General features: G+C 42.5%; 1 protein-coding gene across 1 annotated transcript in view; it reads right to left on the bottom strand.

Annotated features, from left to right (window-relative positions):
* Window positions 1-25397, bottom strand: part of LOC124805077 (rho GTPase-activating protein 10) — a 596619-nt gene that overhangs the window by 94737 nt on the left and 476485 nt on the right. Inside the window, exon 4 of the mRNA XM_047265509.1 lies at window positions 20393-20494. Within this exon, the coding sequence (XP_047121465.1) occupies window positions 20393-20494 (102 nt within the window). The remainder of the gene's footprint in view (window positions 1-20392; window positions 20495-25397) is intronic.

Genomic DNA, 25397 nt, shown 5'->3' with positions numbered 1-25397 from the left:
AAACCAGTTGGCTTTCGTTTTGTGGTTACGCAAAAAGTCAAATATTTGCTTCGTTAATCTGTTGGAATTCATTCTGAGAAGAAGACCATAAAAATTTACCCTCCTTTTTCGCATAGTATCTGAAAGTTTTTCAATTTTCTTGTAGAGAGTTTCATTTTTGATGTATATAATTTTATTGTCTTGAAATTTTGGTTCCATGAGTTTTCTTAAAATTTTTCTTTCCTTTAGCTCAAGTTTCCCCATTTGGCCTTTGAAATTCATGTTAAGTGTTTCTGCTGCATACAATGCTTCTGGCTTAATCACTGTCTTGTAATGTGTAATTTTGGACCCCCATGAAAGGGATTTTTTGTTGTATGTATTTTTTGTTAGATGGAAGGCCAATTCAAGTTTACTTTTTCTGGATTCCACTGCTTTGCTTTCCCCAGCATTCCAACTAATCCATTCTCCGAGATATTTGAATTCTTTTACTATTTAAATCTTTTGTTCTTGAACTTTGAGGTATTTACATGAGTGCTTGATGTTTGTCAATATCTTAGTTTTTTCAAAGGAGATGTGAAGACCTATTATATTCTTTATCGTAATGATTTTGATAATTTTTATTCAGTTAATTGATTTAAATGTAATTTTTTATTTCCATTCCTTTATTACATCATTTTAATCATAAAATTCAATTTCATTTGCTCTCATTATTCTGTTTCCACCTGAAATCTTTGTTCATGTGTTTTTGGTTAATTTTATGTACTGATTTTGATTTATTTTGTTTTATCACCCAGTTTCTTCGTCCACATTACTGCGTTCATTATATCTATTTGACACTTGTTTGAATTTCGTTATACTTAAATGCCACTCTTTCATTTAAATCTTCATCTACGTTATTTTGTCCACAGTGCAATAGGAATTTAGGTTATGTTTTCAATGTATTTATGACGACTACCATGACAAAAAACCCCTGCACATCTGGTACCGAAAAATACATTTTTCACACCACTGCACAGTCAATATAAATAGATTATTTGGTCTTTTGTTTTTCAACAAGAAGATTGGAATTGTCAAATAACTGAGTATTATAATACATAGATATAATTAAGTTCATATTCTCAAAAACTTCCGATTGGAAAAAGAATAATATAAAGGAAAAAATGAAAAAGTTCATATGGTGATTAAAATAATGTGACAAAGGAATAGAAATAAAAAAAGTAACATTTAAACGAATTATGCACGTGAAGCGATTATCCTATCCATTACAGCATGCAACCAAACAACGTAATTTGACTTCTTTAAAGTTATTGAGTATCATGCAAAATGCCGAAATTTTTCGTCAATTATTCGCAAACGAGGGTCCACAAGTGTGAATGGCTGCAGAGTGTGATACCTGGGATCTTAACCTACATCATCGTGCATTTGGTTTCCAAAAGTCGATCACACCGCTGGGGACCCCTCCGTGTGAGACAAGTATTGCAACTTGAAACTGTGTGTGAGACAGCGTAACTCATGACGCGAAAATTAGGCAGACTATGTCCATCTACTATTTGAGAGTGAGAACACTTACCGACTTCTAACAAATTTTGCAAATGATTTCAAACGTTTACGAAACTCTTCCACACTAACGCCCCCCCCCCCCCCCCCCCGCAAAATAATGAATGGAAAAAAAATTACCGCGTACTAAAATTTCGCTCTTCATGCACTAAAACTGCATGGTCAGGCATGACGTTTTCAAATGTGTGTGAATTCGTAAGGGACCAAACTGCACACTTACACACTACTTAAACTTATGTTAAGAACAAAACACACACCCAAGCCAGAGGGAGGACTCGAGCCTCCGGCGGGACATGACGTTTAATTTATTGCTTCTTTACTGCAGATTTTATTCGCAACGCAGTTTGCAGACAGTGTCTATGTATACCACTGAATATACCTCGAGAATACATCACCGTTCGACACCCAGAACACCCAAAAAGCAGCAATGTCGCGACCAAGTCGATGCAGTTTTCCTCGTCTTCCCGAAGGCGCTCAATACATCCGCAGTGCCACCTAATGATCAGAATACGAGCATACGAAATATACAGCAGCTATGTCACTGAACTGAAGAGTTTCTAGCGAACAGAAAACAAAATGTCAATCTCTACGGAGAATCTTCGTAAAAGCAACTTCGGGCGCACTCCAAAGCAGTGCGATTACGCGAAAATATCGGCTTCTAGCGAAATAACACACTGTTTTCCGAAAATCTGTAATTTTGCTGTGTAAAAATTTTATAAACCTGAGGGTGTCAGTTTACTAATATTCGCAAATAATGGTTACTGAATGTTAAAACCTCATTTTGACTTCTCGTCTCCTCAAGGCAGAAGATAGTCTATAATTTTAAAATGACAGTTCAATTACAGCGTAACGAAATTCGATGTGACGACAAAAACAGCATCTAATTTAGTACAAAAAACCGAAACTGGCAGAAACAGCCCCTAATGTGGCAAAAAACACTGGATCAGGCACAACACCGAATTTGGCAAAAATGACGCTGAATTCGGAAAAAACAACACGAATTTAACAAAAAAAAACACGAAATCGAAGAGAACACAGAATTTTGTGGAAATTACCGAATTTGGCAAAAAAAAACAACATTTAACTTGGCAAAAAAACGGCATCGGACTCGGGCAAAAAAAACCGGCATCGGACTCGGGCAAAAAAAACCGGCATCGGACTCGGGCAAAAAAAACCGGCATCGGACTCGGGCAAAAAAACCCGGCATCGGACTCGGGCAAAAAAACCCGGCATCGGACTCGGGCAAAAAAACCCGGCATCGGACTCGGGCAAAAAAACCCGGCATCGGACTCGGGCAAAAAAAACCGGCATCGGACTCGGGCAAAAAAAACCGGCATCGGACTCGGGCAAAAAAAACCGGCATCGGACTCGGGCAAAAAAAACCGGCATCGGACTCGCGCAAAAAAACCCGGCATCGGACTCGGGCAAAAAAACAACGGCATCGGACTCGGGCAAAAAAACAACGGCATCGGACTCGGGCAAAAAAAAACAAACGGCATCGGACTCGGGCAAAAAAAAAGCCGGCATCGGAAATGGCAAAAAAACAACGGCATCGGACTTGGCAAAAAAAAGCCGGCATCGGAAGTGGCAAAAAAAAAACCGGCATCGGATATGGCAAAAAAAACGGCATCGGAACTGGCAAAAAAAACGGCATCGGAAATGGCAAAAGAAAACGGCATCGGAAATGGCAAAAGAAAACGGCATCGGACTTGGTAAAAAAAACCAGCATCGGACTTGGCAAAAAAAAAAAAACGCATCGGACTTGGCAAAAAAAACGGCATCGGACTTGGCAGAAACCTGGCATCGGACTTGACAGAAACCCGGCATCGGACTTGACAGAAACCCGGCATCGGACTTGACAGAAACCCGGCATCGGACTTGACAGAAACCCGGCATCGGACTTGACAGAAACCCGGCATCGGACTTGACAGAAACCCGGCATCGGACTTGACAAAAACCCGGCATCGGACTTGACAAAAACCCGGCATCGGACTTGACAAAAACCCGGCATCGGACTTGACAAAAACCCGGCATCGGACTTGACAAAAACCCGGCATCGGACTTGACAAAAACCCGGCATCGGACTTGACAAAAACCCGGCATCGGACTTGACAAAAACCCGGCATCGGACTTGACAAAAACCCGGCATCGGACTTGACAAAAACCCGGCATCGGACTTGACAAAAACCCGGCATCGGACTTGACAAAAACCCGGCATCGGACTTGACAAAAACCCGGCATCGGTCTTGGCCTAAACCCGGCATCGGACTTGACCTAAACCCGGCATCGGACTTGACCTAAACCCGGCATCGGACTTGACCTAAACCCGGCATCGGACTTGACCTAAACCCGGCATCGGACTTGACCTAAACCCGGCATCGGACTTGACCTAAACCCGGCATCGGACTTGACCTAAACCCGGCATCGGACTTGACCTAAACCCGGCATCGGACTTGACCTAAACCCGGCATCGGACTTGACCTAAACCCGGCATCGGACTTGACAAAAACCCGGCATCGGACTTGACAAAAACCCGGCATCGGACTTGACAAAAACCCGGCATCGGACTTGACAAAAACCCGGCATCAGACTTGACAAAAACCCGGCATCAGACTTGACAAAAACCCGGCATCAGACTTGACAAAAACCCGGCATCAGACTTGACAAAAACCCGGCATCAGACTTGACAAAAACCCGGCATCAGACTTGACAAAAACCCCGCATCGGACTTGACAAAAACCCCGCATCGGACTTGGCTAAAAAAACCAGCATCGAACTTGGCAAAAAAACCAGCATCGGACTTGGAGAGAAAAAAAATGCATCAGACTTGGCAAAAAAAGGCATCGAACTTGGCAAAAATACATCGAACTTTGCAAAAACTACTTGGACTATGGCAAAAAATACCTAATTTGTCCGAAACCATCGATTGTGGCTGTAAAATAAAACTATTTTTTTCTGCCTCATGCATAACTTTTTTCGCAGGTGATTCTGTTGTGTATAGAGAAGTTGCAAAGCAAAAAAATCTGCAGCGAAATGCAGGATAATCTGCAGAGGATCGATGCTGGATGCAGCAGTTGGTCCCGATATCAATAGAGGCACAGAGCATGAACAGACAGAAAGAACCATCATTTTATGAACACACAATTGCAGAACAATCACTGACAGCAACCAAATCTATAACAAATCTAGGAGTACGAAGCTATTTTAACTCGAAAGACCGCAGGTAACGCAGATGCCAGACGCATTCACTAGAAGAATCCTCAGGACGTGTAGTCCACCCATTAATGCAGTCGCCACCGAAACCCTTGTTTTACCAATATTCCAATATTACGTGTCCATCTGGGACCCATGCAGGAAAGAATTGACGGAGTAAGTACAGAAGATCCGAAGCAGAGTAGCGCGTTTCGTCACATGTTCATTTAGTATGTGCAAAAGTATCAACGAAGATGCTCCGTCAACTCCAGTGGCAGACACTGAGAGAGAGAGTGTTTTGTACCACAGCGTCATTCAATGATAAAATTCTTATAGTGTACGTTTCTAGAAACACCAACCAATCTACTGCTTCCTCCTATAGATATATCGTACAAGCCCATGAAGATAAAATTAGATTGGAATTCAACGAAGGCTCACCAACAATCGTTCTTCCGGCGCACCATTCGGGACTGGAACCTAAAGGGGGAAGTGACAGTAACATATTACGTACCCTCCGCCACACATCTTAAGGAGGCTTGTGAAAATACACTGTTTAATCACATTAATGTGACCACCTATCAAATGCATGAATAACTGGATCTTGTAGCGCGGAACGCTGCGATACGTGATGTAAGAGAGTCAAGGAGTTTCTGGAAGGTACCGACAGGAACGTAGAGTTATTCCAATTCCAATAGCGTGGCCAGCTACGCTTGTTTTTCTAGGTTGAGGATCCGTGACTCATATAGCCCGATCGAAGCGGTCTCACAGATTACCGACTGGGTTCAAATCCCGGGAGTTTGGTGGCCAGAGGAGTGCGATAAATTCATACCGATGCTCTTCGAACCACGCACACGCTACAGGTTGCGTGACATGTTTTACTGTCCTACCGCTAGATGCCATCGTATGGAGAAAAAACATTATCCTCCTGGTAGATGCCATGATGTTGAGGGAAAAAAAGATTGTCAAGTTGGTAGATACTATCGTGTCGAGAAAAAATAAACATATAGGGCTGGACATGGTCCCCATGGATAGGAGCATACTTTTGTTCATCCAGTGTGCCTTCCAGAATGAGAAGATGCCACCAAAACATGCGCCCCCCCCCCCCCCCCCATTAGGTTCCCTCCTCCGGCCCGGATCCCTCTTACGCTTGTTGCAGAATGTTTGCTTTCAGACGTTTCACGTCGTAAACGCCAACGGCCATCTGTCCGATGTGAAAAACCCACTTGCGGCCATTCAATGGACGTCCAGTTGCTGTATTGGCGTGCAAATTCCAGCCTACCATGTGAAAAATTCTGAAGAATTGCTGCTGCAATGTCTCATAGTTGCGTGGAAATTATTGTTCTCTGTGATTTTACCATAAGTACGTCGTTAGTTACATGGCTGGTGTCTCTGGAATAACATCAATGGGAGTTGGATAGTATTTGCCACGTAATGTAACTAGAAATCGAGGAAAGTGGTACCGTGGGAAGAAGAAAACGAGATTAGGGTTTAACGTCGCGTCGGTAACGAGGTTATTGGGGACGGGCACACGCTCGGAATGCTTTTTAAGGATGGGAAAGGGACTGGGTGTGCACTTTGAAAGGAACCATCCCGGCATTTGCCTGAAGCGATTCAGGGACATCACGGAAAACCTAAATCTAAATGACCGGACGCGGATCTGAACCGTCGTCCTCCCTAATGCGAGTCCAGCGTGCTACCAACTGCGAAACCTCGCTCGGTGTGGTACACGAACGTCTACGTTAGCTGCAAGGGCCATTGTTTTTATAATGACGTCCAAGGATAGAAGCCATGCGAAGAAGTGCATAGAACGAAATGAAATGCGGACAAAAATGCTTAACAGCAACACCCTGGCATCTCCATTTGCCACTGTCACCAGTCAAACCTTCGTACGAGCGACGAGTTCCAAAGCAAAATAATTTCCAGAACGAAACGTCCACTCTGCGGCAGATGATGTGCAACACTCAAATTTCCTGGCGGATAAAACTGTGTTACTGGGACTCGATTCCGAACATCCGCCTTCTGCAGGCCGCGATTTCACTAATTGTGGTATCCAATTACTCTTCACGCCCCACTCAAAGCTGCTTGCCTTCGCCCCGCTCTCTTTTTTTTCCCCTTTTTTCGTCGTGGTTTGCGCGCGCGTTAGTTACGTATTAGTTAGTTGATGTCAGTTAAGGCAGTCTTTAAGAGGATGAAGATACCATTATCAACATCTCACTGAGTTGAATGAGCTCTTGTAATAGGGCTACGAGAAGCTGGGTGTTCCTTCCGCGATACTGGAGAAAGACTTAGCAGGAATGTAGCCACTGTACATGACTGCTAGCAGCAGTGGTCACGTGAAAGTACGGTCACAAGAAGACCGAGCTCTGGATGGCCACGACAACACCCAGAGGGAAGACCATCGCGTTCGGCGGATGGCTCTGGCGCATCATACTGCATCTGTAGCAGCAATTTAAGCAGCAGTTGACACCACAGTCACACAACGAACGTTTACAAATCGGTTACTTCAAGGACAGCTCCGAACCAGAAGGCCTGTAGCGTGCATTCCACCACAATTTGCAACTTCTGTGGTGTCAAGCGAGAGCTCACTGCAGAGTGGGGTCGAGGTCTGTTGCGTCCTCTGGTGAAAGCTGGTCCTGCCTCGTTGCCATTGATGTCCGTCTGCTGGTTAGCAGGAGGCCAGGTGAGCGTCTGCAAATAACCTGTCTACGGGCTAGACACAATGGACCTACACCTGGAGTTAAGTTCTGGAGTGCAATTTCGTATGGCAGCAGGAACATTCTCGTGGTTATCTCACGCACCCTGACTGTAAATCTGTACATCAGTCTGGTAATTCGACCTATTCCGCTGCCACTCATGAACAGCATTCCAGGGAGTGTTTTCCAACAGGATAACGCTCACCCACATACCGCTCTTGTAACGACACGCTGTAAGAATGTAGACATGATGCCTCGGTCTGCTCTATCACCAGATCTGTCTCCAATCAGACACATATGGGCCATCATAGGATGACAACTCCAACGCCATCCACAAACAGCATTAACCGTCCCCATGTAGTGAGCGACCAAGTACAACAGGCATGCTACTCCATCCCACAAGCTGATACCCTACACCTGTACTACACAATGCATGCGCGTTTGCGTGTTGCTTTCAACACTGCACCGTTTAATTGATGTACCGGCATTTCACATTTACAATGGCTTTCCTTCGATTACAATAACCTGCGACCTTGCAACGTGACTCATTTATTCAAACAAACGTATTCCCGAAATCACATTACTCTAGATCAATTATTTCTTGGTGTTAGGACTTCTTTTCCGTCGGTATATTTCTGCACATTCGCTCGTTGTCGGTATACACACCGCTTTATGTGCATTCCCGTATTTTGAACAGCTGTCTCCCTAGCATTTCGTTACTTCTTGTTTAAGCGTGAATCAGTGAATTCCTTTTAACATACATCAGCATGAAAAACTAGTTGGAAACACCTTTCCTGTGTAAATATCTACAACTAACTTTTTACGGTTTTAGAATAACCACCTAAATTACGACGAAAATTTATAAACCACTGCTACCGATATAGTAACTACCCTTCAACTAAATAACAGCAATAAAGCTGCCAATAAACGGTGGGATAATACCTTTCGAAAAACTACCTGAACTGAGAGCAGTTAACATGAATCCACGAAACGCAGTGGCCTGCTAGTTCCACTTCGCACCGGCAGATGGCAGTCAGCGTCACAGTTAATACGCTGTGTGACAGATGTCTCTGGCGTGCGCGCGTGGCTATTAAAACACGTGCGAGGGGGCGTGGTTACGTCTGTATCGTTCAAGATGTTGTTGTGGTCTTCAGTCCGAAGACTGGTTTGATGCGGTTCTCCACGTTAGTCTTTCCCTGTGCAAGTTTCTTCATCTCTGAAAAACAGCTGCAACCTACACCCGTTGAATCTATTTACTGCATTCATGCCTAGCTCTCTCTGCAATATTTATCCCACATATTACCAAACTGATTATTTTCTTTGGTGCCCCGGGAAGTGTCCTATTAATCGAACCCTTCTTATAAGCAAGCTGTGTCATAAACTCCTTTTATCCTCCAATTCGCTTTCGTACCTCATCAGTTATCCCATCCTTCTACCTGAACTTCTCTGTTCTTCTACATCACATTTCAAAAATTTCCATTCTCTTCTTGTCTGAACTCGTCGTTCACATTTCACGTCTGTACAAGGCTACACTCCAGGCGAATACCTTTACTAAAGACATCCTAGCGCTTAATTCATATTAGATGTTGACAGATTTCCGTATGTATGCTTTCCTTTCCATAGCCAGTTTGCGTTTTATATCTTCTCCACTTCAGCCATCGCCAGTGTTTCTTCTACCCAAATAGCAAAACTCATCTAATACTTTTAGTGTTCATTTCATAATGTAATTCCCCCACATCGCCTGATTCAACTCTACTACATTCCATTACGCTTGTTTTACTTTTGTTAATACTCATCTTACTGCTTGCTCATGTACAGATTGAGTAACACTGGGGATAGGCCAAAAGCCTCTCAAACTCCCTTCTTTCCATGCTTTTATGCCCTTCGACGCTTATAACTCTACTCTCGTTTCTGTACAGATTCCAAATGGCCTTTCGCTCTTTGGGTTTTACTCTTCTACCTTCAAAATTTCAAACAGAGTAGTACAGCTAACATTGCCAAACGCTTTCTCTAAATCTACATGTGTTATAAATATAATAAGCAGTAGCGAAAGTTCGCAGCGTTTTGCCGTAAGTTTAATAAACACAACAGATACACGTAACAGAGACTTAAGTCATCAATAATACATTGTCCTTCACTATTTACAAGTCTGACAACACTGGGGTAACTTTTAGGTTCTGTGACTGTAGCAATCACGTGGTTTTGAGGCGAATAACTCGTCGAGCCATGTTCAGAGCTCATTTTTGTCCGGAGAGGAAGTTCCTTGACGGTTGTTCGATAGACAGCGGAACAGTGAAAATCTGAGGACGCAAGATTAGACGAAGAAGGGTGGAAAGTGACTTCCCTCCGTAACTCCTGTATAGTGTTTCTTGTCAGACTAGCAGAATGCAGTCAGGCGTTACCATGGAGTAGCGTCACTTCACGCAGTCCTCCTGATCTTTGTTCTTGGATTGGGACTGCAAGACGTCTCAGTTGTTGACAATAAATGTCAGCAGTGACGGTTACACCTCGGGGAAGTAATTCGTACTACGCCACACCGTCGCTCTTCCACCACACGTATAACGTTACCTTTTGTGGATGCGTGCAAATTCTTTGTATGGGGAGTTGCTTTGTTTGGGCTCAATCGTTCCTTTCTTTTCCTTGTGTTGAGGACGCCATTTCTCGTCACCAGTAACGGTATAGGATAGGAATTGTTGGTGGTGTGTACGGGCCAATTGATGACAAGCAACCAAAGATACACATATGGCTACCCTCTAAGTTTTGTGATTTTAGCGTAGAGCATGCTGTACACATACACACGATTTTTGAACCTTCCCCTTTGATCCAAATGTCGCACGATGGTGGAATGATCAAAGTTCATCACATTCGACAGTTCTCAAGTACACTGACGTGGATCATTGTGGATTAATGCGTCTAGACGATCTTCGTCAAATCCAAAAGGTCTTCCTGAAAGTGTAGGCTCACTAATGTCAAAACGATCCTCCTTAATCATTTTCTTGCCCTTCTCTGTCCAGTGGCATTATCTCCACAAACGACGGCAACATTTCTGGCTGTCTCCGCTCCTATCATATCTCTACTGAAAAACAGAAGAATATGCCGGAAATTGTACATTTCTCCACTTGGCATCAATTTCCTAGCGTCCGCAGCACATCATGTGGAATATTTCTGTCACGGCTGGTTCTCCCACAGACCACAACTGTTCTGTGGAAATAGAGGAGGTGGAGGGGGGAATACGGACTGACTTTGGCACAGTAACACCATGTTAGCTAAGGTTAGATGGCCTGGTCAGGCAATCATAAAGACTTTTGGCTCTGCAACTACTGAAAAGTCTGGTGCCCCTATTCAGGAACCACGAGTTGGTCTCGCCTCTTCGCAGATAACATTCGACTGTGATTACGCCTACGGTTCGGCTATCCCTATCGTTGAGTAAGCAAGCAGCCTCACATCGGCAAGATCCGTGGTTCATGTAGAGATCGTTCAAGATGGATATCTGTTAATAACCTGGTTGAGAACTATCCACGAACATAGCATTAGCCATGTATATCTTTTGTAATGTATTCATCACGAGCTTGTCCCCACCTTCAAGCCTACGAAAGTAAAACTGACGATAGCTTCACTTTCTTCAAATTTTCTTGTACTATGGGGAAGGACTGTTTAAATGTTCAATGAGTCCTGCTAGTTTCTTTATCAGAGTAGTGCAATTGTGTTGTTCAACGGGAATATTTTTAAAAAAGTCATACTAACAACAGGTACAAATAAAAACATTGTCCGCATTTCTTGTTGCCTTTATGAAATACGTTTTCAGGTACAATATAAAAACATTGTCCGCAGTTCTTGTTGCCTTTACGAAAGAAGTTTCCAAGTATCTGGTCACCGGACACGGTTAATCAGTGAGTAACTTGGATTTCCGGGAGTGCAATCTTCTAGTTATCTCCTATGAGCGATCGGAACCTGACCAAAGCAAATGGAGGGAAGTAGGTGATGAGAAAAGGTCTTTGATTAAAGACATCGGACGGGCGCTGATACTGTGTGTTTTGACATATCGGTACTTTAAGTTTGTATAGGTTCACAGATTCTACTTGTAACGGCGTTTTATCCGAGAATATTACCGCATTTTAATAGACAATTATTATTCTCTCTTCAATTTCGGCCATCTATGGACCAAATGAAGTAACTTCCTCACGATTTTTTCTTCTTTTCCGATTTTCGGTGTTTCCAATATTTCTTCGTTCTTTCAATGTATTCTTTTCTTCTTTCATTTGTTCATAGGGTGGTGAGGTTCCTGACCTTTTACTGAAAACCTCTGAACTTCCTAATATTGCCGCCCTTCAAGAATTTCTGCTCTCGTAACATTAATTTCTGCTAAGTTCTGTTTCGCTTCCCTGAACCAATTGCTTGGCGTTTTGGGCTTTTTTTATCGATACGCTCAACTATTTTCTTTAGTCGGTCTTTCCGGGTTCATTCGAACCAGCTGACCATAAAACGACATTCTTTTCCTGACCCATCAGACAGTTTTTTAGTTTGGGCACACAGTTCTTCGTTACTTCTTTCCACCCACGTACTCCCTAGTTTTTCTGGAAACGAGTATTTTCCTTAGTACCTTCCTTTTCTTTTTCTCTGATTCTTCTATTTCTCCTTCTTTGTTAGGGACTAAACATTCCGCTGCACAAAGGCACTTCGGTTTCACGACAGTGTTTTGTTTTTACTGATTTTTTAAATTGATAATGTACTTCGTGAATTGGTAAGCCACTTCCATTTTCTGGGCTCTACTTTTCTTTTCTCCTTTATCCAGGCCGTTTGCCTATATAATTTTCCCTAAGTACTTATTCACTGTGTTGATTCTATTTTATCTTGTGCTTAGGAATTTTGGATCGTTTTAATGTTCTTTACGAATTCTGTCTTCTCGAAAGACATTTGTAATCCAGCCTTTTCCGCCGTCTCTTTCAACATGTTGATTTGCTCGGGTGTTGTACCGACGTTTTCGGAAATTACTGCTAAATCATCTACATACGTTAGAAATTTCAGTTTGACGTTCGAGTTTTTACATCCCAATCTAATTTCTTGACTTCCTTTTTCTTGAAGTCTAAAATTCCATTATCTTGTTACCTTTCTCAAAACTCATTTGAAGAGCACTGGGGAGAGGCCACCACTTTTTCTTAGACCATTTTTTATTTCAAATAGTTTCAAATTTTCTCCATGGATTTTGACTTTGTTTCTGTCAACGTTTCTTTAATTATTGCCAAAGATTTTTGTCTGTGCCGAATTCTTCTAGTGTATGGAACTGTGTTTCTCTATCTACGGAGCCGAACTTTTTTAGTACAAAGTTTACACAATTTTTGCATGATAGCAGAGCCTTATGATCAGTTTCAAATTCATGATCTGTTCTATGCAGGACCAGCTCTTTCTAAATCCCCCTTGGCATTCACCGAATTGGTGGTCTAACTGATCCACCAAACGATTTTGCTGGGCCTTTGATAGGAATATTTACGTAACAGCCACTATTCCTCTGGACCTTTGATAGGAATTTTTACGTAACAGCCACTATTCCTCTGTATTTCCTTTATCGTCTAAAGGATGTATACGAGCGCATTATTATTTTTTCGGAATTTCTCCGTTTATCAAATTTCCTCCGTACGCTTAAATAGTTTTTCCATAATGTCATCTCTGGCATCGGAAGCTATTATTTTATATTTGCCAAAACGGAATTCAGATGTGTGGCAGTTTCATGACAGAACGGAGGACCATAAATAAACAATCGTTGTTCTCGTGTGCAGCCCTATGCCACAGGTAGTGTCTACAAACATTTGAAAGGATGCAAGAAAGATGATTACAATGATAGGGACAGAAATAACGCTGTTTTAAGAAGTACCATAAGAGAACATATAGATGAAAATTTTTCTAGATAATTAGTTCAGCGATACGACAATGTCGTAGGTCTGCTAAGGAAAAATGTAGTAAAACTGAATTCAAAATTATGTCCGTCTGGTAGTCTTACGGTGAATTTAATACACAACGGCAGGACTTTCATGCTTTTCTCAACAAAAAAAAGTTCTTGACCGAATAGGAGATACTTAATTCACTGCGTATTGCGTTTTTTAGATCTGAATGAATCACTATCTTACCACAAAGTCTGCTTGGACATAAGCGCATATGCCGAAGTTCGTACTTGTAAAATATTTAGTGCCGTAGTGTTACTAATTTGACATAATTTTTTTGGTAACGAAGAATTAGCTGAAGATGTTCTAACTTAAGAAAAATGCATTAAGAGAGGCAGAGCTCATCTAGAACTACACGTCAGAACAAATAACCGCGAAATGGAAATGAGCGTTTGGCGTCATTGGCTGGGAGGCCCCTTGCGGGGCAGGTCCGGCCGCCTTGGTGCAGGTCTTATTACATTCGACGCCACATTGGGCGACCTGCGCGCCGGATGGGGATAGCATGATGACGAAGACAGCACAACACCCAGTCCCTGAGCGGAGAAAATCCCCGACCCAGCCGGGAATCGAACCCGGACCCGTAGGACGGCAATCCGTCACGCTGACCACTCAGCTATCGGGGCGGACATAACCGCGAAGATACATTAGAGAAGACATCTATGTAGTCAATGATTTTACGATAACACGTTGGCTGCTACGGTTAGGTTAGGTTTCTATGGGGCTGTAGCACTACTCGTCAAAGTGGAAAATAGAGTATCAGCATCTTGGCTTGCAAGTACGGCAGAGAATGATGCTGCGGCCCCCGCTCGTCATTTTGTCAGTTATCGCTGTGAAAAAAGTTTGGTGACGTCTGCTTTAGTCATTTAGTATTCGCATGCGGCCGACGTAATATTACGACTTTTGCGGGAAATGGGAATGTGCGGAGGACTTAATATTACGTCTTGCCAGTGACGATGATTTTCCGCAGTGTCAAACGTAAATTTACGATTCCCGCAATCGGCTGTCAAGTCTGCAGGCTTCGTAGCTGTTGCTAGTTGGTAGCAGCGGTATCACTGAAACAATTCGTCGTTTTTGAAACCTGTGTTATCGTCTAATGTTTCATAGGTTTTATTTGACGTTGAAGTCCTTTCTGTTTCGTACGTTTTGTGTTGTTTTTTGTGTTTAAATCTGCAGTGAGGAGGAAAAACGTCTGGTGCAAATGATGTGCAACGTCCCTGACGAGTCTGAGGATGGTGAATACGAAACACGTTTATCGTATTATTTTCGCAGTGTATGTTGTTGTGAAGGATTTTCCTGCAGGTCAATCAGGAAATCCATCCGAGCATATGATTTCAGTAAGTGTAATGTTCGACTGCGTATCTTCCCAGGTTTCAATTTGCATCACACTGTACTGTACTATAAAGCGTAAATTTTGCTTTGTTCTCGTGTTCTTTGTGTCTCTTTAGATTTAAATGGGCTGTAAAAGAAATATAAACAGAATAATCACTGGTTTACTTACCGGCGTATTTATTTGAATAACAGAACTCCTTTTCACTTTTTCTCTATGATAGATACTATTACACTGGAGTTTTATAGTGGGTTCAGATTTAATACTAGCAATGTCAAAATATGTATATTTAAAGAAGAAAGTCCAATGGACCTACAATTGTTTCGGAAGTCCGACTACATATGCTTACACACGAGAAACCAGATATTTTAGACAGTCCACATGTAATGGGAGGTACGTACAACACCAGCAACATAAGTGTAGAAACGGGGTAATTTGTTTGTATTTGCTTTTTGGGAATGTGTTAGGTAATTTAATCTAAATTTATTTCATAAGACAGGAATGATCTAAAGATAGGCGAGAGAACCGGTTTACATCAATCAAAATGGGGCACTGATTGGCTGCTGTGGTGTTCGGTCTATCAGAGAAGAGATCTTATTCGCGACTGGTACTTGGAGAGGAATTTCGGGCGAAGTTGGAAAAAGTCGGTGGCCAACTCGTTCGACGAGAGGTCATGCAGACCTGAGCTCTATGCAACTTTGTTAAGTCTGAGTAACAGCGAATTTTTGGAGTTTGTGATTTTCAGGAAAGGTTTAAGATCAAACTTAGATGATATTCACGGACATTTTGGACTTTTTCGGCGAGAACTGAAGCCTTTTTCCCGGAGGGAAAAAATTCCTCGTGGCATGCTGTGCAACAGTAAGAGTGAACTTTCAAATTTGACACTTTTTTCCGGACGGAAAGAATTCCACGTGGCACGCTGTGCAATAATAACAGTGAACTTCCGAATTTCAAAAGTGAAGATTCAAATGGTGCAAATGGCTCTAAGCACTAAGGGACCTAACAACGGAGGTCATCAGTCCCCTAGACTTAGAACTACTTAAACCTAACTAACCTAAGGACATTACACACATCCATGCCCGGGGCAGGATTCTAACCTGCGATCGTAGCAGCCGCGTGGTTCCGGACTAAAGCGCCTAGAACCGCTAGGCCACCGCGGCCGCCAAAAGTGAAGATTTGGATAGTATCTGAGTAAAACTGTTAAACAGAGAGAGCCTTTACGAACCATTCATTATACGATAAAAAGTACGGATCTTTCAGAATCAGGTCTGACAGCGAGTGAAATTCTGAACATGGTTGCTAACAGAGCTTGTGCTACAAGTGTGAAAGGACTGGCACAAACAATGTTCATTTTCGTCTTTACAATCCTAGGAGCTATATGCTAGGACGAAGTTGGTAGCAAATGACTGTGCGAAAGTACCAATACTGAACAGAATTTTTATGCAAAGACTTTCCTTCACTTGGTAGGTACAGCCATGGTATATTTAACTCATTATGAACACTGTCGACGCGTATATTGCAGCTAATTTTTTACAGATTTTCTCAACTAAGCTACATTTTGCGTCACTTCAGGTCAAGCCGTGTTATTTGAAGAGTGCACCGAAGGTAAGTGCTTTTCGATGTTAACAGAAAGCGCTGTCTCCCCTGGCTACACAGCCACCAACCATACAGTTGCGTAAGGCGGGTTGCCGCAACCTACGGCCCACTAATAACAATTCGTCTGGCGCTCCGACGAATAGATACAGCAACAACACACAAATACGCCGAGTTGTTCACAACCGAACCTCCAGCCGTCGCCACGGTATTGGATGGCGCCAGCCTCCCCGCCTGACATGCGATCATCGCTGCACAGAAAGTGCTGCTACTGCATCACTACCTCAAATGTGACACTAACGTGCTTCCTTCCGCCGGACGAGTATTTATGTCGCCGCACGATAACAAGTGTAAATAAAGAATCAAATAAAAATGTTAAAACCCTATTGCTATTGGCTACTATGGGCACTTTGAAAGCCTTCGATCACCCCCCCCCCCCCCCCCACACACACACACATACACACAAAAAAAGAAACAGTCAGCATTCCAAGCATTATGGAAAAGTTAATGCAAAAATTATTGCCTGGAAACAAAAACTGTGAGTTTCTCTTTCATAAAACACGGTCGATGATGCCTAAAAAATCCACAAGATTGCAAAAAAGTTTTCTAAAATATGTGAAAAACTATGACAGCGACTAATAAATGTCAAATGTGACAGTTGTAGGTGTTAAAAAGATCTGTCGACTGGACTATTATACGACTGACTATCGGTTATCTTCTTACGTTTCGATACAGATCGAAAAAACCGTTAAAATCGGTTCCTCTGTAACTAGCTCTCACGACCCATAATTGCGGTAAGTCAAAAGGTACTTGATTGAAAAAAAAAATTATTTATGAGATATCGACTTTTTGAAAGAAATTGCTCTCGATAATTGGCTGGATCTTCTCAGCATACGGCCTCACAGTAACAGTTTTAGGCTTGTTTTGTTCACAAAAAGTTGTGCTAGCATGCTATTCAATGATCTTTACGATTTTATTAAATGCAAGGATCAAAAAATTACTGAAAAACTTGCACTTTAGTTGGGTGTTTTTTTTAAACTGTGTCTCAATTTCTATTTTAGGAAAATAACTTTTAAAGCAAGAAACTCCTGACGTTTTTCACGATTTATTAAAAAATCTACGCCCTTCTACAGCACAGACAACTTTTTAAAAAAAAAGGAATGGACGCAATTAACATTTTAGACCCTTACGCTTGGTGGAAGTTAATTTAAAAGATAAAAAATGTTGTCTCGGCTCTAGAAGGTCGTAGAAATTTTGTTTTAATTCGTGAAAAATAACAAAAATTTCTTTCTTTAATAGTTAATATAATAAAATGAAAATTGAGATAGTCAAAAAAACACGCCCAAGTAAAGTGAAAGTTCTTCCAAATCATTTTTTGATCCTTACAACTAATAAAATCTTAACAATTATTTAACGGCATGGCAGCAAGACTGTTTGCGAAGAAAATAAGCCTAAAAACCGGTACTGTAGGCCTAATTTTTTAATTTGTCAAACAAGTAGTTTCTGACTTACTGCGGGCTATACATACAGTGAAGAGCTAGTAAGGTAATGCGAATTTTAACAAATTACAGAGAACCCGAATGTAGTGGCTTTTTCAAGGCGTCTCAAAACGTACGAAAGCAACCGATAGAACTTTTTAAACATTACGACCTTGTCTTTTAACGTTTTTCGATCGGAGCTATATTTTTTATTTAGTTAAGAAAAACTATTTTTTGCAACTCTGCAGAAATCTTACGCCATTTGTGCCATCCTGGATAGAGTTCGTGAAAATGCAACTATTTAATTTGTAAAATTCCATGTACGCTCATATTTTTTTGTTTTCAAATAACAATTTTTGCAAATTTAACATTCGGACGTCACAGAATGCTTGGACTATTACGGCGATCGAGTCTAGTGGAATTCTTTCGCCGAGAGCAACCTAAGCTCCGTGCTATACTCCGGCTCGCCTCCCAGAACACTGTCACCAAGGACGTCGTCCACCTACGAATATTCCCGTGTGAAGTCCGAGGTTACCCGCTTGGGCACTCCACGGCGCCGTCAGGACATCCCAGTGCTTCAGTAAGTAAGCGCCAGACTGAACCGAGTGCACATTCATGTTCCAAGAAACTGCTATTGTATTTTATTAGACTTGATAAAATTCCACTGTTATTGGCTAGCTGTGCACACCAGACGTAGTATGTTGTTCCTCTCGGTCACGAATACAATAGGAAAGAAGAACAATAAACTGGGCCGCCAGAAGCCTCTGAGAGGTCTTCTTTCAATACTGTCACGAGTTCATTGGACACAGCCATCTGAACCCCCTCAATAGGGTTAAACCTTGAACCGCTCTGCACCATTTTCTGTTTTACGGACAGGAAGTGACAAACCTCATGAATAAGAATGGATGATGCAACGGTGAGAATTGCGTTTCAACCAGGATCTGCCGATTTATCGTTGCCTAATGACCCAGGGCTTTGCCGTGCAGCAAGGAAAAGTCAGAATTGATGAAGATGTCTGTGTGCGCACGTCCGACTCAAGTTAATGAGCGTGTTAACACTTCGTGGTAAAATTTCTTTGTTACTGATGAAGGTGTTAGTTTTAGGGCGCTGAATAACATGGTCTCCAGCATCCTTACTGGATAGCGACTTGAATGACGTCTCTTATCACAAGCGAAATTGCTACGACTATTCCGCAGGAACACACATTAACAGATTTCTTCAGAACGTCTTACTCCGTGGCACAAATATGTAAATATGTGGTTCGTATCCTTGAATGTTGACTAAATGACACGCTGCCTATTGTATGGATGGCCGACTACTCTAACAAAAGAACAGGGCCGACACCTCATTGAGTCCTCTATTCGGCGCTTCATATCGGAGGCTTGATACTTCACGAAGTTATAAAATGCGTGTTACACTGTTGCCGTTGTCAGCTAGGATGGCGGTCAAGTCTCTAGCCAAGCAGAGGGTCGCTCTCACGTGGATAATCCTGCCAGAGAAGGAAATTGTGTCAATGGATTACGCCCTCTTCTTAAAAACCCAGTGAGCATCACCTTCTTCCTTAAGTGTGGCTGATATGAGATTCGCCACGCTTGGGTGGCGTGATGAATTCGATTGAGCCTGAGATACGAATTCGTCGTGAACAACCCCGCTACTATCGTCAGCGCGTACACTTTCCCGGCGTCTTATGGTTGGCAAGGAGGGCTTACATCATCTTGGATGCAGAAAGCTTGACGCAAGTGCTAGAATAACTTAAGCTCTTGTTCAGGCAGAATGTATAAAGATAGTAACTCTTGTGAATGAACAGATACCAATGATGACCATGCAGCTTCTCTAAAAAGAAATGATAATTAATCGAAACCCTCAGCTGCCAACAGGTGTTGTTGCTATACCTCAATGGGGGCAGCTGAAAATGTGTGCCCCGACCAGGACTCGAACCCGGGATCTCCTGCTTACATGGTAGACGCTCTATCCATCTGAGCCACCGAGGGCACAGAGGATAGCGCGGCTGCAGGGACTTATCCCTTGCACGCTTCCCGTGAGACCCACTATTCCAACTGTCCACAACCTACATCCTTTAGGAACAATTACGAAAGTAGGTTGTGGACAGTGGCCGTCGAAAGGATTCATTCCAACTACACTTAAGAGCTAAAGAAATTAGTACACCTGCCTAATATCGTGTAGAACCCCCGCGAGTACACAGAAGTGTCGCAACACGACGTGGCATGGACTCGACTAATCTCTGAAGTAGTGCTGGAGGGAATTGACACCATGAATCCTGCAGGGCCTGCCCAGAAATCCGTGCGACTACGAAGGGGTAAAGATCTCTTCTAAACAGCACGTTGCGAGGCATCCCACATATCATCAGGTTACCTTCCATTCGGAAAGCGGTTGCACTCAGCGACTGTCATATTGACTTGTAAATAATAAATTGCAGCAATCAGTCGTCCTTTAAAGTAAATTATTATGCACATCTAGATTTCGGTAGAAGCTAGCCATTCTCAATGACTATTATTTTCGCTCAATGCGTGTAAGTCCCTGATCGGGCTTCACCTACAGTTCATTAAATTGAGTATTCAAAGACCAGGACCCTACCGGCCTATAAAACATTAAGAGAGTAAGTAATTGGTACATCACCTCTTGCAGGACGTTCTCCTGTTTTCTGGTGGACAGGTTCAGGTACCTCTCTTGGCTAAGATAAAACTTCGCCGTTTCCTTCTCGAACTTCTTCTTGCCATCCTGAAACGTAAACACCCATATAAGTCTGCGTGCAAATTTATGATACGAGGTCAAAAAGAAAAACACGAAAAACTAATTAACTGATCAATTTCAGAAGAGTCAGCTTTAATGAACTAACTCAAGTTAAAAAAAAACCTTGAACGACTCGGGGTAGGACGTGAACGACTAGAGACAGGAGGTTTACGTTCACAGGGCAAGTACATTAATATGTTCTGCAGAAATGATTAGCAGTTCAGTCACCTCGGATCAGCATGTGCCCTGTTGCTTAGTAGGCAGACACAGAATCCGCCACGGTCCCTGATAAGTTGTTCCATGCGTGATGGCATCGACGCGTATAGGACGCAAATGGCGTCCTGTGGTATAGCCAACCATGCTGCGTTCACCTAGTTCCAAAGTTCATTTGTGGTGGTTGACATTGGGTCACAGCTCCGCACCCGTAGTTTCACCATATCCCACACATTTTCGATTGGCGACAAGACTGGTGATCTGGCGGGCCTGCGCAAAAGGCTTACATCCTGTGAAACCAAGAAGGCACGTGTTTGCGCATCAAAACGTGGTCGTGCATTGTCCTGCTGAAAATTGGCGTCTGGGGTGTTGTGCAGAAAGAGTACGGCTACCGATCGCAGGATGCTACTCACATAGGTCACATTTGTCACAGTGCCCGAGACGCGCGCCAACTGTGATCTGTGGTTGTACGCAACAGCACACCACAACATAACGCCTTGAGCTGGCGCTGTATGTCTTGTGCAAATGCAGTCACTGTGATTCCGCTCTCCCTGTCTGCGGCGAACCCAAATGCGGCTATTATTTTCAAACAAACAGAATCTGGATTCGTCCGAAAATATTATCTGATATCATTCCTGTTCCCAGTGACGTCGTTCCATACACCATTCCCGTCTAGCACGTTTCTGCACGTTCGTCAAAGGTGGCTGCAGATCTGTCCTTCAATGCCATTCGCATGCTGTATCTATTTCCTCGGGAGGTGGTCTGGGTGGTGCGACCTGACCCATCTCGTCGTGTACTACGGCGTTCCGTCAACCATTCAGCACACACTCGTTGCACTGGCGAAAAATTTTGTCTCACATGAGCAGCAGTTTCCCGGATGGATACATCATATTCTCTCATGCCAATAATGGATCCTCTTTCAAACTCGCTGATCTGACGGTACGGTTCGCACATACTCTGCGAGGCATCATGCACGTCTTATAAAGTCACACCGATCCATTACCTTCGGTTTACAGCGACGATAGCCGCAGGCACGATTTTCCGGGGGGTGGTATTGTGCCACGATATCGATATTGATCCTTGAACCCGCGGGCCGACATAGTTAAAATGCTAATCATTTCTGAAGAACATACTAATGTACACGTCCTGTGATTATGAACGTCCTATCCAAATGGTTCAAATGGCTCTGAGCACTATGGGACTTAACATCAGAGGTCATCAATTCCCTAGGATTTATAACTACTTAAACCTAACCAACCTCAGGACATCATCACACACACCCATGCCCGAGGCAGGATTCGAATCCGCGACCGTTGCGGTCACGCGGTTCCATACTGAAGCGCCTAGAACCGCTCGGCCACTACGGCCGGCTGAACGTCCTATCCTTAGTCGTTCAAGGTGTTCTGTTTTGCAACAACAGTACCGGTAGACCGACAAATTTCTGCAGTTTCTTTCACTCGCCTCTGCATATATGCTTCACTAAATTCTGTTAAGAACTATGCAAACCTTAATAATACCTCCCAAATTTGCCAGGGAGCAGTGGGAGATCCATCCTAATACAGAATATCTGGACTGCTTTTCTTTCCTTCCAACACACCTCATGACACAAGCAAGAAGAATCTTCATTATTTTTGTGCATGTTACAGGAGATGTCATTGTAGCCGCGCGGAGTGGCCGTGCGGTCTAGGGCGACGTGACACGGACTGCGCGCCCCCACCCGCCGCAGGTTTGAGTCCTCCCTCGGGTAAGGGTGTGTCTGTTGTTCTTAGCATAAGTTATTTTAAATTAGTATAAGTAGTGTGTAAGTCTAGGGACCGATGACCTCAGTGGTTTGGTGTCTTAAGAATTCACACACATTTGAACATGTCATTGTACATTCTGTTACTTTACACACTTGACATTCCACTACAATTTTGCTGGATAGACCTCTTCCTTATGTCCTCGCTAAACGTAAGGGATTTTTCACTATTACAGTATTTACATTTAGCAACAGACAAAAGCAATTCTGAAAGCTTGCATTTACTAACCAGAACTAACCGTTATTTTCACTTTTCACAAAACCAACATTTTGTCCATTTTCGGTAAGATGTTTCAAACTGCGTTTTGGAGCACTGCCTAGCGAACGTTTAGGCCTAACTTCACTTCGCTGCTGTGTAACAATGTCTATATTTCTACGATTTTCAATAACACGTTTGTGCTGATTACCGTAAAATTTACGACTGCAACTAAACTTCTTCGTATCTGGCATTTTACGAAGTACAAGGGTTGAGATAGTCACACACAACAAGAAGTTTACAACATGAACGCATCCGATAAACATAAGTAAACTCACGTAGTCCACTAGTATCGACAGAAAGATCGGTTGCAATAAATTCCCGTTGATAGTGAAGTCAATTGTTCTTCGTGGATGTTACACAAACGAGTTGCTATGGAAACAGCAGCTCCAAAATTAAATAACAAGACATTGTAGGCAAGATTTTGTGTTTGACAGTAGCGTGATAACTAGACATTCACGCGTCGCATCTGATTTAGAAAGGCATTTAAAAATGAAATGACGAGGTACTAAACAAAGTATTAATTTTTAGAATCACGTACAACCACAGAATTTTAATGAAAGAAATTTCCATTTTTGGGCCCTCATGAAGTCCACATTCCCTTAAAGGTTCATGTTCACAGAAATAAGCTACAAATTTGTCTGATCACAGAAGCAGTAGTGACGGTACCGTTTTTACCTGACAAAACAATTCTAATGGCAGCTTCACTGCTTTTAGTTTGTAATGATGAACCATATTGTTCACCTTCTTTATCGAGGATAATATTATCCAACAAGCCCATGTACTTAACGATAGTGTAAGCGAAATTGGGGTTGAGCTCAATACATGTCTGAAGCACTCGCCACTTACTGGTCATGATACCAAAGGTACACTCACACAGCCAGTCGTGCCTTTGGAAGTCGCTTATTAAATATTGATTTTAATGGCTCAAGCTCTAATAAATAAAATTTATGTTTCGTCTCCCAGAAAAACATGTGGTGGCGTTATCATCTCATCCACATTAGTATTTTCGCAATGTTATTGCTTCTGCTCCGGAGAAAATGTAGTGACACATCTCTGGCCGCCCTAGTACGAATGAAATAACTTCTAGATGATGCAATTCTCCCACGCATTTCATTTTTATTAGTATTAGGTTCACCCTACACTCCTGTTTTCTTTTACCAGTTTTCGTCAGACGCCTCGTCTGGTTTGGAGAGTTCAAAAAGTAACGTCCACAACATCCATCGAGCTCGCTCACTGTATTGTTTTAATCACTGCCTACAGACATCGGTCAAAACTGGCAGTCGCAACGGTATATCTGAAGTTATAACAAAATAATTAACGTTTGGTATACTAAGGCGTCTCTGTTGCGTCCTTATCTCGGAAAAGGCAAAAGAAATGAAATCTACGTTTAACGTTCCGTCGATGCAAAACAGAGACGGAGCAAAATCGCTGATTGAACAAGGACGGGGCAGCGAAAAAAGCTGCAGCATTTTTAAGGGGAGGTACCGGTGAAAATTCAACCTGGTCGTAAAAAGACCGCAGGGAGCTGAAAATTTGTTTCATAACGCATCTTGGCACGCTGAATCCAGCGGGTATATCCAATTTACTAAACAACAGTTTTTTCATCACTTTCGAATTTTTGAGTTTTGAAAAAATCATTATTTTTTCAAACCCATAAGTAGAGTTGTTGGTTATCACTGAATGTATTCACAAAAAAAGTGAGCCAAACATGTTTAAAACTGACGGAGGAGCAGCATTTTTAATCGTGGTCATTTCAATGTTTACAAAAACTTCGAAGTATAGTTAGTTTTCTGTCATGAGATATACATGTACAGTGCAGAAATTTAATTGAAACATTAATCTTTATGAACATGTTGGTACATGTGCATAAACTGTATATATATATCCGTAATAGTGTATGGATATGTGCCTAATCTATATGTACATCCGAAATCAACGTATATAAGTGCAACTATAACTTACATTTTTTTGTAATATCCAGGCCTGCCGATTTACATTCGCGGTGGACTTAGTTGTGAACCGGAAAGTAAGTACTTACAAAGGTTATGGTCCAGAAAACAGGTGGCGGCGGGCTTTGAGGTTCTTAGGGCGAGCAGGTGATCAACATTCGAACACGGTCCAGTTAGTCTACATACCACGATACAAACATACACTCTACGAATAACGTCCCTGCAGCCTGGCAACTCTTAATGCGACGCGGAAGCCCAGCACGACTCCTGGCGGCCCCGAAAGACCTACTTTTATTCCGCATGGCAAGCTAAATCCGAGACTGACCACTCTCCCTTGCGGACGCAGCTGAGACGAGAATGTGTGATGTAATATTAAATTTAACATAAATAATGCAATTTTCAAACTATCAAGTCATCTTTTATTTATTTTTCCTTCATACTGGGCCACACATTGTGTAACATCGTTGTAATTCTATTTTACGCATAATTTTTGTCGTGTACTATAAACACAGAATTTTTATAATTGATTTACTCTTTTCGTGTGCATATATTAACACTTTGCGGTTCGCGCGTCTCGTACAAATGTGTTCGCTTGGTGCCAGCAGCGCTAATTCGGATTACTTGGCTTGTCGCCGGCAGTTCTTGACATTATCGAGAGATTATAAATTGTTA

Source organism: Schistocerca piceifrons, chromosome 7, assembly GCF_021461385.2.
Source record: "Schistocerca piceifrons isolate TAMUIC-IGC-003096 chromosome 7, iqSchPice1.1, whole genome shotgun sequence".
Taxonomy (NCBI): domain Eukaryota; kingdom Metazoa; phylum Arthropoda; class Insecta; order Orthoptera; family Acrididae; genus Schistocerca; species Schistocerca piceifrons.
This window is presented reverse-complemented; position numbering and strand designations above follow the sequence as displayed.